The following is a 17,098-nucleotide window of genomic DNA, read 5'->3' on the forward strand; positions in this document are numbered from 1 at the left end:
GCTGGATCACAGTCTCGGACCGGAGAAAAAAATAAAATATAAAAAGGAACTTAAGAGTAGCTAAAGATCCAGTTTTCTTCGGAGGCTGTACTATAACGAAGGAAACAATCTCCAATCTGCTATATGAACTCCTCTTTAATACTTATAATTAAGCAATCAGTAGTAGCCCACTGTTTAATAACACCACCCGGCGATTACCTATCATGTAAAGTTTTCCCTTTATATGGTTATTCTTGTTATTTCTAGCTCATCTTTTTTACGAGCAGATGGAACAGCTTTCACATGGACTAGATGTTGCCCAATTTAAAAAAGTGTTGTAAAATTGGCTAGACCGCTGGCTTGGCCATACGGCTTGGCCATTGTGTTATATACTAGCTTAGATATGCTTGTAGAAACTATACGAGAGTGAATGATGAGGTTATTGCCATTGTAGAGATTAATTTAGCATTGTTTGTGTGACTCCGTTTCTAGCTCACGTGTCATCACACTTTCCTGGAGCAACGGCATTGCAACAACCACCTTGCAGCAACTGTTCAACAGTTGTTTTCAAACAGTTCCGGGCCGGTTTAGGATTGCAGTACGTGTTTACTCGTTGATAATAGCTAAAAATAATATACAAAGAAAGTAATAATGGAAACCAAAAAATAGTTACAGCGTGTAGTAGAATAGAAGTTCGTTACATAAATTTTCCCTAGGCTTCAAGTCTCAAGTCCCCACACTGAACTTCAAAAACCAGTATAAAGTAGAAAAAAACAAATCAATTATAAAAGACAAAATTTCTTTTGCGGGATGGATTAGTTCAGTTCATAGCCTTAACCAATTGGTTAATGAATTCTTCACGGTTACCGAAAGCACCACCTTGAATAAAGTGCTTGAACTTTCTTGGGACACCCCAACCACCAGATGGGTTGGACAACTTGAATGGCCATAGGAAGTTGTTAGCTTGCTTGAAGTTTGGACCAACAGTAATGATTTCGTGGATCAAGTCATCAATGGAAATCAAACCGTACTTACCCAAGTTAGCTTCAATGATAGCGTTTTCGGACAAAGGAATTCTTTGCTTGTTGATCTTACCGTAACCTCTCTTGTAGATCAATTGTCTGACAGTAGAGTAGGATGGGTAACCGTAAGCGACGTATGGCTCAACCAACTTGATCAACTCGGAAGTAGCCTTGGTGACCTTGACGAAAACACCAGAGTTAATTTGAGTCAATCTCAACAATTGCAAAACCTTTCTTGGCTTTGGTGGGATCTTGCTGATACCCTTGATTCTTACGATGAAGACCAACTTTGGTTGAGCTTCAACGTAGTAAGAACCGGAAGCCTTAGCTTCTCTCTTGGCGTCGATAACAGCTCTTTGAGCGGTTTCGTATTCCTTTTGATAAGCAGCGTTTCTTTCCAAGATAGCAGCTCTCTTTTCCTTGTTGGACTACAAATAATGGATGTTAGTAATTGTGCCTGGTACTGAGTGGAGCACTTCGGAGAAAATTACAGTCCATAATGCGTCAGAAAACTTCGTTTGGCACGTCAGGCGAAAGATGGTGATAAGTTGTGACAACATCGCCTAAAGCTAGTCAACATTGAATTGGGATTCAAAGAATTTTCATCATAGTACCGAACACAGTTTTCTGGACGCAAAATGCCTCTCTCTGAGGTGCACTCACCTACAAACAGGGGAATAATTAACATACAGCCTTACGAGCAGCTCTTTCGGCAGCAACTTGCTCAGCGGTCTTTTGTTGAGCCTTGACCTTCTTGGTTTGAGACTCTGGGGCCACAACCTTGTTGTAAACGGAATTAATCTTCCTTCAAAAAGATGGTTAGTTTCATATACGAAAGGGGTGAGTAAAATATACAGTTACATCGAATTGAAAGCACCAATTTTCATTCGATGTCAGAGAGTTTTGCAGAGACTGGGAGAAGAAAGAGACTCTAACATGGTGTTTACAGTTCTCTTTCAGCTTTCCAATCTTTGTCCCACACTTAAGCGGGAAATCTCCTACGACCTTTTGAACCATAGTTCAAACAATTATTCCAATTGGGATTAACCCAATCCGATGTAACCCAGTGACATTATACTCCAGAAATCAATCAAGATCTTCACGGTTAAAGTCAAGATTTCGGTAATAACTAAACGTACTTAGCAGCAATCATCTCTTAATGGAACACTTCTCGGTTGTTGAACAGGATCTAAAATAAAGATAATAGTGTTAATGCGATGAGAATAGACGGTTTCAATGTAACTTTTATATGCTGTCAACACTTGGAAGTTTGGTGTATCTGGAAAAAAAACACCTGAAACTGGTGGGTGTGTGGGTGTTGAGATGTATGGGTGTTTGAACGTGGCAACAGTCCATTTAAATTTGGTAAGCTTTTCAGTGACGCAAGTATATTCGTTGCAGTACGTAAACGAGCACAAGAGTCTACAGTATGCCAGAAGCTTCAAGAAGTTACTAGTGCAATTTCAATTGTTCCCTTCAGTCCCGAAAGATGGTGTTAATTTAGTAGACAACATCGCCATTGGCTAGTCACTTTTAATGTTAAAAACATTGTCATCACTGAGATACAATATGAAAAAGCTATTTCTAATAAACTCCCCACAATACCAGTAGTACACTCATGGAAATCATAAGTATGCTCATGGTATAATGAGAATGATAATGCTATTATCAACTTAGATATATTTAACATTACAGCTATGTTTTGAGACGTTGTGTAAGAGGAAGAAATGAAGAAAAATTACGAGAGAATTTATACAAACCAATGGGCAAATTATAGGAAAATGTGAATGGGTCGCGAAAATCAGTGCGCCAAGTGGAAGCCCTATAAAATACATTTCTATAACACTATAGAAGTTATGCTTACATATAATAAACTGTCATAACGTAAAGTAGCTAGGCCTGCTGAATCTGTACTCAGGCTAAACTTAGTAGAACTGTAAACATGCTCAGGGTATAATTATTCTCTTACCATGGTATAAGGTCTGTAGCAAGCCAGATCTATGTATATTACAGTGCTACCTTAATATTCCATAGAATATGTAGCTAGTTAGGCACATGATGATAAAGCAATGTACTTAGCTGGCTATAAAGCAGGCGACCTAATGCTGAAGATAGCATGAGTTAGAGGCACGATTGCTATCAGTACTATAATTTAAAATGTCAATAGGTGAATTGGCTTCATACCTATAGATTACGAAGTAGAGCAGAATTTGTACTGAAAATTATAAAAGCTAAAAAATAATTCAAGAGTTTTAAAGCTCATTGAGGGTAAAGATTGCATTTTAATTGCCTCAACTAAGGGAGTACTGTAATTCTTCCTGCCTCAGCTTTGGATTGTTTTATTTGCAAGACATCGCAACTGTGTATTCACTTAATTTCATTATATTGTGTAACCTTTTTGTGGTATTCTGACTGGGTAGTGATCTGACGTCTTCATCTTAATAGTTACATCCGTAAAGATTCATCTCAGAAGCCATCAGCTCCAAGAGGTACCCCCAGATACTCACTGCAACGTCGGCCTATTAATGAAGTCGTCTTTTTTAGACACCTACAGCATAAGTATATCTTTTCCTCCTAGCTATGTATTTCCATTAGTATTAACGTTGGGAGTGTGTGCCACTGTTTAAAAAGGTGATTGGTAATGCTCTAGTTTATAGTTCAAATGCAATATTATAATTAGCACTGACCTTATCTTTTACTGTATCGTTGATAACTTGGTTCGACTCGAATTTGTCTGTCAGATACCAGTAAAAAGCGCTGATCACATTACTGCGTTCCCACCAAGATTGACTTGGCGGATGGTAAACACCTACCTGACTACTATTGGCGCCAGCCGACATCGAGACAATCATGTACCATAACATATAAGTTAGCACAGCTATTGCCAGTGCAATCCTCGGCGAACGCAGCAAAAATACGAGTCCGCGTTTGCTTAAATGGCGCAATACGTCGCTTTTAGTAGTGCTTATTGATGGTTTTTTGATTGGGGTTCCTTGTATTTCTAATTTAAGTTTTGATATCATTTTAGTCTGGTCTTCAATCGTGCGTTTCATTTCGCTTATAATGAATTCATGTTGAGTAGAGTCCGATATGGACTTGTGATGAGTTTGGTAAAACATGAACTCGCGCTCCAAAAACTGGTATTTACCCTTCCAGTCATTTATTTCCGACTGTAGTTTTTCTATTTCCATGCTCTTTTTTAATAGTTCATCCTTTATTTGGTCGTCTCCTGCTATACTCTGCCGCCTGATTGAGCCGAATAACCGTGGTTTTGTATCACTAAAGTTAGCCATCTCCATCGCTGTATTTAAACTTGTTCCTACTAGTGACTGAAATTTGACATTAAACTCATCCTTATCTAGCTTGTAGAAGGGATTCTGGTTTGCGTAACTCAAGATTGCCTCATCATTCGACTTAGTAGTAAGGCTAGTATTTGCAATTGTGTTCAAGCGCTGAATTAATTCAGGCATATCCTTGGCGTATATAAAACCGTGCTGTTTCTCATCCACAGCATTCCACGCAATATTAAAAATGCTTTCAAACTCTGGTAGCGCCATTTCTCTATGAAACCTGGTTTCTCGTCAGGCTTGTTGCGTTTGCTAATTGTACACTTTATGGTACGGAGTGAAAATCCGGAAACACGATACAAAGTTGTGGGGGAACTTTTGCGAAAGTCTAACACGGAGTAAGAGACTACAAAGGATACCCCTCTAGCTTATATCAATTTGCTTACAACACTGTATGGTTTAGTTTTTCGAAACCTATAATCATACAACCCTTAATTTTCTAAACTTCGATAAACCTACAAATTCTACGATAAACAAACAAGAGAGAATATACCGAAATTAGCTACTTAGAACAAGTAAGCGAAGTAGGCCTCCGCGCTCACGGGCACTAAATAATGTAATGTTTATTTATTTGTTTTATTTGTTTATTTACCTTCACAGTAATTGATCGTCTGTACGTCGTCTGTTACGATTTGATAATTGTAAGGGCTTTTGCATTTTCAATATCCAAAACTCAGAGACATGAACAATCAAAAATCTCCGTACAGTTATTATAATACTACGTTTAACATTTCCGAGTATGCTCTATTATCCGTTACTGATAAAGTACAACATATGGACATTTCATGTCACGTGATCATTACCCGGAAACGTTATTAATTACGTAAATGGACATATATTACCCGGTGTTAATTTATATCGTCAAGAAAACATTCTCACCATGTAGTAGTGACTTTTAAATAGGTGGTAATCAAGTTTACGAAAGGAGAGGTAGGTGCTTATCCTAAGAGGACGTGATAGCTTTAGAGTAAAGTCACTTGGCTCTTCTTAGCATAAGAAATAGTGCTGTAACTGTTTCATTAGATTTTTGTTAAAAAATTTTCATTAGACGATAACCAAATAGAAGGCCAAAGAATACTGTAGAAGGTACATAAGTTTGACGGACCGGCGATATTAGGATACATTAACCGCCAATACTTTGATAGTATTATATTACGAAAGCACACAAGATGGAAAACCATACTACTAGTATCGATGAGGCAAGCCCAACGGAACGTATTATAAACATGAATGAGGTACTTAGCACCGCTGCACCTTTGAAGGATTCGGGAGATGGTGGATCAGTAAATGAAAGGCATACAGACGACAATGGTAAACTAGAGTCGAATGTGCCAATCATCGAGGATGTAATAAATCGTTCACTGGATCCGTCAGAGATACTTGTTCCACATTCTGGTAACGAAGAGGTTGAAGATGACATAGGTTCGGCAATGATGGCGCCGTTTTCACCAATACTACGCCATCAGCAAGTATCGCTGAATTCCACAAGTACTCCTGGAGAGCATATCTTCAGGCGTGGTACTCCACTTAACTTATACAGCAATGCCACAGATGTTGGAACTGAACACCCAGCGACACTCCACTCCACTACAACTCTCCTACCGTACAATTTACGGTCATCAAAACTTCTTTCCAACAAGCCGCAGCAACTTCTGAATAGAAGCAGCCAGCAAGTCAATAGAAGCACTCCTGTTAATAGTCCCGGTTGCAACGCGCCTGCGAAGAAGAAACTTACGACAACGAAAACAAAACCTGCTTTTATCAACAAGCTGTGGTCAATGGTTAATGATCCAGTGAATCAATCGCTTATCCACTGGAGTGATGATGGCAAATCTTTCATCGTCACACAGCGTGAACAGTTTGTCCATGAAATTCTTCCCAAGTATTTTAAGCACTCAAACTTTGCATCTTTTGTAAGGCAGTTAAACATGTACGGTTGGCACAAAGTCCAGGACGTGAAATCGGGCTCTATACAAAGTAACAGCGATGACAGATGGGAATTTGCAAATGAAAACTTCATCAGAGGCAGAGAAGATTTGCTCAACAAAATATTGCGGCAGAAATCGAACTCAACCAGCAAGGACGGGCCTTATGGCATGAGTGTGAATAGCAGCGGCAACAATAACCTGAGTGGCGTTCTTATTTCGAACGGCGATGAGGTAGATATTACAATATTAATAACGGAGCTAGAAACAGTGAAGTATAACCAGATGGCAATTGCAGAAGATCTTCGCCGTATTTCCAAGGACAACGAGATGCTATGGAAAGAAAACCTTCTTGCTCGCGAGCGCCATCAAAATCAACAACAAGCATTAGAAAAAATTGTCAAGTTTTTATCGTCGCTATATGGTTCAAACACTACCCGTTTGCTCTCAGATCATCTATTCCATGAACAACCTACATCTGCCATGAACGCCCAGTCTGCTATGGGAATGCCATCCATGCAAATGTCTGAAGCAGCTGAAACGCAAGGCACCGGAACAACTGACAACAGCATAATGGTGCCATTTTCGCACCGTCTGCGTCCAAGACTTCTTCTTAAACACAGAATGACACCTGCTTCGTCCTCTTCTAGTACCGCAGAGTGGATAATGGACTCCCCCTCCCAGGATGCTGCCGCGTCAGCTCCTCCTGAACCTAGCCCAAATGCAGCTAAAGCTGCGCGTCGAATTCACGAGGTCAACTCCGACAATTCCGTGCATGCAGATGTAGATCACGACTCTTTTTTCCAGGACCTACAGGATAACATCGACAGGCAGGGAGAATCCATCCAGGAAATACAGGACTGGATAGATAAGCTTAGCCCCAAAGAAGTCGTCCTAAGCGGCGGCTCTCCAGAGAACTACAGGGCTCGTTTTGATCCCCAAGAATATCTGTCCGCTCCAATCCCTCAGCTATCTTTTACGCCTACAGCTATTGATGACTTGTCGCCTGTACCGTCAACGAATAAGCGCCCGCTGGACGATGAGGTTGAAGATATCCCGCATATTTCTTCCGTTACCGCTTCCGCTAACAAAAGGCTCAAAGATCATCAAATAGATAGGTAATCCCTGCCGATCTAGGCGTTGGATATTACATAATTTAATTCTCCACATTTTCTTTACTACTTGCAGCTTGGTCATGTGCTCTACGCCGGTACACCTAACTCCGTACCGCCACCTCCTTGATCGGTAAATGATCCGTCCTTATGTCAGCAGAGCTACTAAGAGTTCAGAGCGAACTCTGAACCTTAAATATTTCTACCGTCTGGTGCCCGGATTAGAAGCTCCGTTCGTATCGGAATAAAGTCTGGAACTGTAATATGTAATTTGAATTTATAAAGCGGGGAAAATTATAATAAGAACAACGATTGACAGAGACTTGCAAAAATTTTGAGTTGTGAAACTAATACTGTATAGTTGTAATCACTAATAGAACCAAGAATAGAACTCTAAGATGGGAATACCCCTCACTCTCTACACGGATGAACAACTAATACTGAACTGTAAACAAACATCGGACTATTTGGGGGGTTTAAGTAGGCAGCAGGATGCAAACACTTTTATTGACGAAAATGTTGTGAACGACAGATGGACTTTGAGGCGCACAGCCAGTGCTGCAAATAGGAATTATAGTGTTAGCACTGGGAGTTTTCATATGGGGAGCTACTGGTGTGCGTGGAATGATATAGGAAACAGCTGTGTTATTGGAAACGGCGCAACACTCCCACGGGTTGTACAGCTTGCCGGACTAGATGTTGCCAGGGAGCAGCCAAGTTGTGTTGTGATGCTATCAGACACCGAGTTGGCGTATGGCACGGATCACGGAAAACTGGTCTGCACGAATATCGAGAGTGGAAATGTTTCTGAAGAAATACAACTCTCCAACAATCCCATCTGTCGCATTTGGGACGATTGCAACGGCGGCATCGTGGCTATGGCACTTGCAGAGGCAACTATTTACCACTTTAGACGTGACCGTGCTTTTTCGGTATCACACTACCGCCTACAAATGAACACAGAGGTCACGTGCGCAGACCTGAGTCATGATCGGCAATACTTGTGTGTTGCCGACGACCACAGGCTGTACTTTTTCCGGTGGGAAGCTCGCGCCACGCCATTCCGCACGCTTGAAGTGTGTCAGTTAGGCAACCTAGAACACATCACACGCATTTCCTGGGATCCGGTCGATAGGCAGGTTCTCGTAGTAACTAACAGGCGCTTACTTTGCTACGACGTCCGCGACCATGTTCTCTCTGTCGTCACCGGCCAACCCCACAATGTTGTAGAATGGTCTCCAATGGGCAAGCTCTTCGTCCTTGGTAACTACCAATATAGCACACTTCTACATCTGTTCGAGTACACCTCTTGCGGAAGCTGGTCATCCTTAGGTTTTACTGACATAACCACCCGATTTGGCGTCAGGGACGTCCAACACATGGCTGTACTAAAAACTCAACTTTACCTCCTCCGCGGCGACTACTGTGCAAGTTATTGCATCGATTAATTCTCTATTCACTATCTCCACCTGCATTTATTGTTTCCACGCATACTTCCACGCATACTTCCACGCATTCCTCCACCAATTCTTATGTAATCTTAGCACGTGATCATTCGCATTTCTTTTCACCCCTTTTTCATCACTTCTCCATATTCGTTCTCTCGTAAATTTTTAAACCAACTAATTTATCTTTGCACCCAGAAAGCTTTTACAGTTTCACGTCTAGTTTTTTACGTACAGAGATTCTGATTACGGTGTAGATGAAACGGTAATAATAAATAATATACTGTCAAGGTAAATAGACTCTACTTTAGTAGCTTTATGGTTAATATGATTAAATCGAAAAACTATTAGATTAGTGTTTTTTTTGTTGGTGGATCGTGAAAGCAATATTATACAATTTAGTGCTATTAACCAAATCGCAAGAAAGTAGCCGGAAGTTACCTTAATATTACTTTCTTGTCAAAAAATTTTCAGCGGATATTATTACAACGATCAGTTTCTGTGTAATCGGTCTTAACTTTAATACTAATTCGGATTGTTAGGTCGATCGGTTAGCGTTCAAAAGCGATGGAGTATTCTCCGCCCGATAACTGGGACCTTCTTTCGCTTCTTGGGTCAGTTATAGAGTCTCCTTCGATATCGTCGATGTCGGAGATAACAGAAAATAATAATGATAGTATGACTGGCGTGTATGCGGATGGTGTTTTACAGGATGCATGTAATGTGGATCAGAATATTAATTATATGGAGGCGAGTTATAATAATGTGTTGAGTGATCAGGCGATCCAGTCGATCAAGCAGCAGCAAAACCAGAATAAGTTAATCCACTTGGATCCTATCCCTGACTTCAAAGAGAAGGATGAGATCAAGCCTTGGCTTCAGAAGATATTTTACCCCCAAGGTATTGAGATTGTGATAGAGCGTTCGGATAAAATCAAGGTTGTTTTCAAATGCAAAGCTTCTAAGAGGAGTAAGGGTACTGACTCCTCGAGCCATGCTGGAGCGTCAGCTTCTTCGACGGCACAGATGTCTCCTGCGGCGCAGGAAGAACATCAGGATTCGTCTGAAAATGCGATTCAACGTCGGAAGAAGAAAAGAGCAGTGTCTCCATTCAATACATGTCCATTCCGTGTACGAGCTGCTTATTCTTTAAAGCGCAAGAAATGGAGTATTGTCGTTGTAAATAATGGTCATTCTCATGTTTTAAAGTTTAATCCAGATTCGGACGAATATAAGAGGTTTAAAAACAAACTTCGTGAGGATAAGGATTGGGATGCGATCAAGAAGTTTGACGAGTTGGAGTATAGGAGTAAGTTCAACTTACCTACTGAACCGACGCCGATTCCCTGTGATTGTGGTATGACACAAGAAATCGAATCGTTTAGCGTAGTGTTGCCCAACAATAACATATTAAGCGCACCCACTTCGATAGATGTTGATAGGAAGATTGCGTCGATGATACATAGACGTATGGGTCGAAAGGTAACGCAAAGGCGGTCAGGCCTGCATTGTGGTATTATCAAGTCGAAACTGAACAAAGAAACTCAATTAACGGAAAGTAATACGGATACGGATATAGATATAAAGGGTAGCTCTCGATCAGCTAATTCATTGAAGGAAGCGGGATCACAGGAATTTTCGATGGCAGATTATTTGTTCCAAGATTCCACTGAAATTGATTTTACAGAGGTATTTTTAAAGCCCCTGTCTCAACTGAAGCAACAGCAGTCTGTACCTACTAAGGACAGTCAGGAGAACGCCTTCTCGGATAATGATATGATGACCCACGATATGAGCCGATCCAGTAATCAAATGGAAGGTAGTTCCAGTCCTAAGTCAGTTTACCTTGGAGGTAGTGAAAATTGGAATATGCTTGAGAAAATATTGCATGAAAAACCTAGCTCTGCTATATCCTCTTCTTCTGTAGTACCGCAGCATACTAAGCCTCATAATCAAGCAATGTCACGTACATCCGCCGACAGCATGCAAGTTGATTCATCTGCCCTTCTTTTTGATCTTTCTGATATCTCGACACCAACTACAGGAGCGTCAACAATGGACCCAACCTATTCGCTAGCGACTACTGGAGATAGTTCTTCTGCAAAGTTTATCAGACCTGTTGGAGCTTTTAGTTTGAATAGTCAGTGTCCCGCAGCAGCCTCGGCTTCGGGTACAAAGGCTAGCTTCAACACACTTTCTCAAGATCCTTTAACTGGATATATGGGACGTGATTTCAATTCTACTGTTACAAAATCTGATGTTTTCGAAAAAGTAGATGAGAGTAAGCATACGTCGACGGAAACGCTTGAGAATGAATCTCACTCTAACCCAGATGGATACATCTGGGATGATAAGGTTGATTTTGTGTAGTGGGTGCCCTACTAAGTAAATATATTTTGGTGAAGACTTCTCTGTCAAACCTATTCACAGCACCGTTTAAACTCAATCAACAACTTTAATGGCCGAAAATGACAAATGATCGCTTCCATGCAAACTAATTCTATTTTTACTTGTCTATTATGTACATGTTACATTTATATTGATAACAGAACACTCTTTTTCATATCTGCACTACTCATTTTAGTGACGCTGACGTCCGAAGCCATCGCAGTAGGCAATACCAATACCATACCATTCACAAGAACGTTGTTCTCTTATTTTTCTGATCAGACGTAAAAATATGAGAACATCCCAAACATACAAAGAATAAAACCATACTAGTATCTTTTCTTCTTTGTTGTGATTGAAAAAACACATTATCATGTGAATGACACTTAGGACACTCGCGATCAGACCGCGGAAGGGTCGGATCACTTCCTATATCTTGAACCACACCAGCAGTTTCACCAATATTAGTTATTAGCTCATGACGATAAACAAGTGGTGTACCCGCCTCCTCTGCATAAGTGCAAGTCCTGCACTCAAACAATAAACGCTGTTCCTCCTTATCCTCCCTTGGATACAACATATTATTACAGTCACGACAAAACCTGAACGTGGTCATTTGAGCTTATTGAACGCTTGGCCAGCTGATGTGTTTAAGACGGTTATCTATTTAACTGACTGTAATTAGCAGTAACTATAAAAGCTTGAAAGTATTACTGGTATCACTATAAACGATGTTTTAGTCCATCAAGATTTTGGTTAGCAGAAAATTTTCACTTTTAGCAGTTAATGTTGAAGAACTTACAGGTAAATCAGCCTTATAGAGTTCATTTCCAGATATTTCGACTTCTTCCAAATGTTGCGCCACGTCGGTAGAAGATCTGTATTCGTTGCTAAAAACTTCAAGGTAGTATCTCCTGTTGTTCGTTGTAATTCAAATGCTACGAAAGCTGCGGTTGATCCCAAGATCTCAAAAATCGTGGAAGATATTTCAAAGTTAACCTTATTGGAAACTTCTTCTTTGATTAACGAATTGAAATCTCAATTGAATATTGCTGATATTTCCTTCCCTGTAGGTGGTGCGGCTCCTGCTCCTCAGGCTGTAGTTGAGGAAGTTAAAGAAGAAGTTAAAGAAGAAAAAACTCTGTTTAATATTAAATTAGAAGGATTTGACACAAAGTCCAAGCCTAAGATTATCAAAGAAGTCAAGAACCTTTTGGGTCTATCGTTAGTAGAAGCAAAGAGATTTGTCGAGGCTGCGCCAAAGGTATTGAAGGATAATGTTGCTAAGGAGGAAGCAGAAAAGATTAAGACAACGTTGGAAGGACTTGGAGCCAAGGTTTCGTTAGAATGAGGACACAAAGTAGGACTTGCATTGGTTTGTATCTGCCGTTTTAGTTTCCAATCGATATTCTGCTAGTACGTATAACTCATCCTGTAAATAACCAACGAACATCGAAATAGTTTGACATGTAACTGTGCTTAAAAAGGTACTAATTGAGCACCAGATGAATGTTTACATCACCTAGCGCTGGAGAAAGAGCTTCTATCTGATATTCTATTTTATTGCTTGCGTAAAACATGCGAGATTACCAATAAGGCGGCGCCAGCCTTGGACTAGCTAATCGTCCATTACGTACCTTCCTCTATGTACTGTAACCTTATATGGGGTATCCTAGACCGTATCGTGATGAATGAGGTTAAACCGGTAAATAATGCTTTGCCATAATTCTCTGGTATCGTTTTTTATACTATTTTGTGTCAAACACAGCTATGGCAGTGCAGTACACACCTCCAAAAGCCACCGCGAACACATTCATGTAAATTATACACTAAGGTTGATTTTATTGATCTTTAACTCCCGATATTACTACATTATCGGAATGGTTTTTACCGTCAGTCATTCCACATACTCAACTGTTACACGTGCATTTAATTAGCAAGCATGTCACACACGCTTCTGTGGGTAAAAGGTATCAATGGACTGCTGTTCTATCCGAATAAAATGTTATTGCCACTAGAAGTCGGTAAAGTACGCTTCGTATGGATCTGGGCACTGTATGCCATACTCAAACTGCTCTTCTGGGTATTTATCAAAAAGTGAAGAATCACCTACTCCTGCAGTTATAGGGGGTTCGTAAGGTGTCTCAAGATCCCTAGCCAATAACTTTTCCCATACAACTTCAGAGAACCATGGATGTGACTTGACATCCTGCGGTCCACTTTGAAGGTTTCCTAGCCTTCGCGTAAGATCGCTCGTTATTAACTTGCTCAACAGATCAACTGCATAAGGATGAAAGAAAGGTGGGTATATAACCTTGCCAGCTAAAATCTTTTCATATGTCTTTATAGGAGTCACATCGTAGAAGGGCGTGTATCCAGCCAGCATTTCAAAAATTAATATACCCAAAGACCACCAATCTACCGATTTATTATAGGGTTTGGTGGTAATCACTTCAGGTGCAATATAATCTGGAGTTCCACAAAGTGTCCATGTTACTGTTTCTACCTCCTTTGCAAACCCAAAATCCGTGATTTTTATATGCCCATTCCTGTCTAACAGAATATTTTCAGGCTTCAAATCCCTGTAAATAATATTATGGGCATGTAAATATTCCAGTGCCAAAGTTACTTCAGCTGCATAGAATTTCGCTACAGGGTTTGGAAATCTTTGCGACTTCCTTAGTAGTGAAAAAAGTTCTCCCCCCTCAATATAATCCATTACCATAAATAAATTCTTAGAATCCTGAAAAGTTCCCCACATCCTAATTAAAAACGGATGTTCTACCAATTTAAGCATACGACGCTCGTCATTGGTATGTTCAATTTGTTTCATGCGATAAACCTGGTGCTTTTTTAAAACTTTTATAGCATAGTACCGTCCGTTATGAACTGACCTTACTAAATGAACACGACCAAATGAACCAGTACCTAAAGTTCGCATTATTTGGAAATCTTTAAGACTATACTTTCCCTTTGATACAATTGATCTTTGAGGCAGTAAAGAGTTTGATTGTGTATCATTAAATTGAGGCACCATTGGGGAGGATTTCCTTTCAACTAATTCTGTCATTAGGCCTTATGTTTTAATTATTAGTGGATTCTTTTATATTAATGGATGGAGTAAATAAAACAAAATAAACAAAGTAGGAAATCATTCAATACTCCTTCTAAATAACCCTACCGGCCTAAAGATTGATAGTAAAGTGAATTAACTGTTAGCCTTAATATGATGATAAAATCAGTCAATTTTTAAACCCGGGTTTTATAAAAACCAGGAGTGAATATATTTTAAATCGAATCATGTTTATTTTCATTTTAAAGGGAAATTTTTAGGACTAAGCTTATTTTGAGATTTCAAGGATCCCTATTTTTGTTATAGATTTTTTGCTAGGACTGATATCATTTTATACGTTTAATGAGTGGTGCGAATATATGAGAAAGTATGGCATAAGTGGTTGTGTATAGTGGATGTGGTGGTAGAATGGTTGTTAGCCTATTTGATTGTATTTGAAGCGTGCTCCAACTCTGTCGCAGATGTCGTGCTGTGTTTGCTGGCATTGGGGGCAAATAGTACTTGCCCCAATTTTCGTGTATAACGATATGTGGTGAAGAAATCCAGCATGAAGTAAGTTCTTCAGGAGTATACTTATAGGTAGTGAATGTATTATTAATAAGTTATGTGTTGAATATTGCGTGTCTGTTACACGGAAGGTCGCATTGCAACAGTAGAGACAGATCTATGTATATATATATACTTTTGCCAAGAGCTGGATAATTGCAGCACTAATGGTTCCAGTGCATGCACTTAGTGATTAAGCACTGTGCTAAGCCTAAGCGCTAAATATAGAGTAAGATAATAGAATAAATGATAAGAATAAAAAATAGTAGAGATAAAAAAAGATAGTATGATTTTTTTTGAACCATGAGTTCGCAGTGATCCCAATGAAGTGCCTGTTACAAATGCAGCAATGAAGCTGTATTACATTATGTGAACAGTAGTGAGTATGAGAGGTTGAATAGTAATCAAATCAGTAATTCTCTTTGTTACTTATCAACGTATGTGTCTATCATAACCATATTCCCGTACCACCTACATTACCGTCGGGTTTTGTTGGGTGATGGGCTGGAGGCGATTGTACCTGGCTTTGTAAGGCCAGTTGAGACTGTACTTGTTGATTTGGCGGTTGCGATAGTTGGTGCTGGTGCTGATGTTGGGCTTGATGCTGTAGATGCTGTTGGGGTTGAGGTTGTTGAGGTTGTGGTGGAGGAGGTTGTTGTGCTTGTTGTGCTTGTTGAGATTGTTGTGCTTGTGCTTGTGCTTGTGCTTGTGCTTGTGCTTGTGGAGGTTGCTGTTGTTGTTGTTGTGGTTGCTGATGATGTTGCCGTTGTTGCTGTTGTTGTTGTTGTTGCAGTTGTTGTTGCAACTGCTGTTCTTGCTGGCCTTGAACTTGCGCTTGTTGTCGTTCTAGCAATGTCACGGCGGCACCATTTGGTTGCTGTGTTTGCGAGTTCCCTGGTCTAACCTTACCTTGTTCAGCTTCTTGCTTTAATGCTTCCATATTCTTATCAATTTCACTTAATACTTCATCTGGTATCGTAGACACAATTTGTGTATTCTGAACAGTTTGGTGTTTGATCTCTTCTGGGTTCGGATGGTGTGTGTCGGTTGGCTTCCAGTAATGAAAATGACTTGGGAATTTCATCATCGCCAATTTCTTCACTTTCATGAAAGATGCATTCTTGGAATCCGCATCAGCTTCACCGTTAGCAGGCTCTTGTGCGGATTGTGCTTGTCCCTGTCCCTGTTGTTGTGTCTGCTGTTGACTCTCAACGGGTTGCGTTTGTTTGTCAATCATAGCCTTCGTATAACGTAGCATTGTCCAATCAAACAAATGATCGTTGTGATATTCAAGTTTCATAGACAAGTCCTTAAATAGACGCGCCACGTACATGTAGTCTGGTCTCTCATCAAACCTCAAGTTCCTACAGTAGCGCATATATTCGACAAATTCAATTGGTAAACCCGCAGACAATTGCTCCACACTAATGCATAGTTTCTTTTCCATTATACGATCATATTTTTGCCTCTTAGTGGTGGCTCTTAGCCCCTGCCATGGTAGGGAACCCTTGCAGAAGTAAATTAACACATAGCCCAAACTTTCCAAATCATCTCTTCTACTCTGTTCAATACCTAAATGAGTATTAACGCTCGCATACCGAGCTGTACCGGTTAAATTCTTATTTTCGCGGTATGGAATATGATTATGTGTTCTAAAGTCTCTAAATTTCTTCGATAAACCAAAATCAATGACATGAACTGTAGATCCACGTCTCCCGACACCCATCAAAAAATTATCAGGTTTAATATCCCTGTGGATGAAAGAACGCCCATGTATATATTGAATACGACATATCATTTGCAGTGCCAACATTATTACGGTCTTCAACGAAAACTTTCTATGACAGTAATTAAACAAGTCTTCTAAAGAAGGACCTAATAAGTCTATGACCATAGCATTATAATCGCCCTCACGTCCGAACCACCTAATAAACGGAATACCAATGCCACCACTTAGGTATTTATAAACCCTAGATTCATAATCCAACTGTGGATGCTTAGTACGTATTGGTTCTAACTTAATGGCGACTTCTTCACCACTGATCAAATTGGTACCATGGTAAATATCACCGAACGAACCTGAGCCGATCTTCCTACCAATGCGGAACTTTCTGCCAACTCTTAAATCCATGCTTCTAATCCTTCTTTGCTATTTTTGTTAGATCACTAATTAGTTTAACGCTGGGGGTAGAAGGGGAGGGGAGGGGAGAGAAGGGAGGTGGGGGTAAGTTGTTGTCCTTGTTGATACAATATAAAAATTA

General features: G+C 40.0%; 9 protein-coding genes and 2 non-coding genes across 11 annotated transcripts; 6 read left to right on the plus strand and 5 right to left on the minus strand.

Moving 5' to 3' along the window:
- Positions 1–799: 799 nt before the first annotated feature.
- AW171_hschr53305 (60S ribosomal protein uL30) lies at positions 800–2,154 on the minus strand (the record flags this gene model as incomplete). Its single annotated transcript, XM_018132864.1, has 3 exons — positions 800–1,429; positions 1,692–1,806; positions 2,141–2,154. 3 exons carry the CDS (start codon positions 2,152–2,154, stop codon positions 800–802), a joined length of 759 nt encoding a protein of 252 aa, XP_017988353.1.
- AW171_hschr53306 lies at positions 1,528–1,594 on the plus strand. Its single transcript, XR_001930112.1, has one exon. It is a non-coding gene; the product is annotated as an HERSNR39_59 (small nuclear RNA).
- Positions 2,155–2,477: 323 nt separating the features above from the next.
- Positions 2,478–2,535, plus strand: AW171_hschr53307. Its single transcript, XR_001930113.1, has one exon. It is a non-coding gene; the product is annotated as an HERSNR39b (small nuclear RNA).
- A 1,117-nt stretch (positions 2,536–3,652) lies between these two features.
- On the minus strand, positions 3,653–4,558 carry MPS2 (Mps2p; the record flags this gene model as incomplete). Its single annotated transcript, XM_018132865.1, has 1 exon — positions 3,653–4,558. One exon carries the CDS (start codon positions 4,556–4,558, stop codon positions 3,653–3,655), a length of 906 nt encoding a protein of 301 aa, XP_017988354.1.
- Positions 4,559–5,517: 959 nt separating this feature from the next.
- Positions 5,518–7,395, plus strand: HSF1 (stress-responsive transcription factor HSF1; the record flags this gene model as incomplete). The annotated part of the gene is made up of 1 exon (XM_018132866.1): positions 5,518–7,395. The coding sequence occupies one exon, from the start codon at positions 5,518–5,520 to the stop codon at positions 7,393–7,395; it is 1,878 nt and encodes a 625-aa protein (XP_017988355.1).
- A 388-nt stretch (positions 7,396–7,783) lies between these two features.
- AW171_hschr53310 (HER081Wp) lies at positions 7,784–8,833 on the plus strand (the record flags this gene model as incomplete). The annotated part of the gene is made up of 1 exon (XM_018132867.1): positions 7,784–8,833. One exon carries the CDS (start codon positions 7,784–7,786, stop codon positions 8,831–8,833), a length of 1,050 nt encoding a protein of 349 aa, XP_017988356.1.
- A 564-nt stretch (positions 8,834–9,397) lies between these two features.
- AFT1 (DNA-binding transcription factor AFT1) lies at positions 9,398–11,200 on the plus strand (the record flags this gene model as incomplete). Its single annotated transcript, XM_018132868.1, has 1 exon — positions 9,398–11,200. One exon carries the CDS (start codon positions 9,398–9,400, stop codon positions 11,198–11,200), a length of 1,803 nt encoding a protein of 600 aa, XP_017988357.1.
- Positions 11,201–11,465: 265 nt separating this feature from the next.
- RPB9 (DNA-directed RNA polymerase II core subunit RPB9) lies at positions 11,466–11,834 on the minus strand (the record flags this gene model as incomplete). The annotated part of the gene is made up of 1 exon (XM_018132869.1): positions 11,466–11,834. The coding sequence occupies one exon, from the start codon at positions 11,832–11,834 to the stop codon at positions 11,466–11,468; it is 369 nt and encodes a 122-aa protein (XP_017988358.1).
- A 237-nt stretch (positions 11,835–12,071) lies between these two features.
- Positions 12,072–12,569, plus strand: MNP1 (mitochondrial 54S ribosomal protein bL12m; the record flags this gene model as incomplete). The annotated part of the gene is made up of 1 exon (XM_018132870.1): positions 12,072–12,569. The coding sequence occupies one exon, from the start codon at positions 12,072–12,074 to the stop codon at positions 12,567–12,569; it is 498 nt and encodes a 165-aa protein (XP_017988359.1).
- A 663-nt stretch (positions 12,570–13,232) lies between these two features.
- On the minus strand, positions 13,233–14,288 carry TPK2 (cAMP-dependent protein kinase catalytic subunit TPK2; the record flags this gene model as incomplete). Its single annotated transcript, XM_018132871.1, has 1 exon — positions 13,233–14,288. The coding sequence occupies one exon, from the start codon at positions 14,286–14,288 to the stop codon at positions 13,233–13,235; it is 1,056 nt and encodes a 351-aa protein (XP_017988360.1).
- A 997-nt stretch (positions 14,289–15,285) lies between these two features.
- On the minus strand, positions 15,286–16,968 carry HRR25 (serine/threonine protein kinase HRR25; the record flags this gene model as incomplete). The annotated part of the gene is made up of 1 exon (XM_018132872.1): positions 15,286–16,968. One exon carries the CDS (start codon positions 16,966–16,968, stop codon positions 15,286–15,288), a length of 1,683 nt encoding a protein of 560 aa, XP_017988361.1.
- Between the last annotated feature and the right edge of the window lie 130 nt (positions 16,969–17,098).

The sequence above is a fragment of the Eremothecium sinecaudum genome, chromosome V (assembly GCF_001548555.1).
Source record: "Eremothecium sinecaudum strain ATCC 58844 chromosome V, complete sequence".
NCBI classification, from domain to species: Eukaryota; Fungi; Ascomycota; class Saccharomycetes; order Saccharomycetales; family Saccharomycetaceae; genus Eremothecium; species Eremothecium sinecaudum.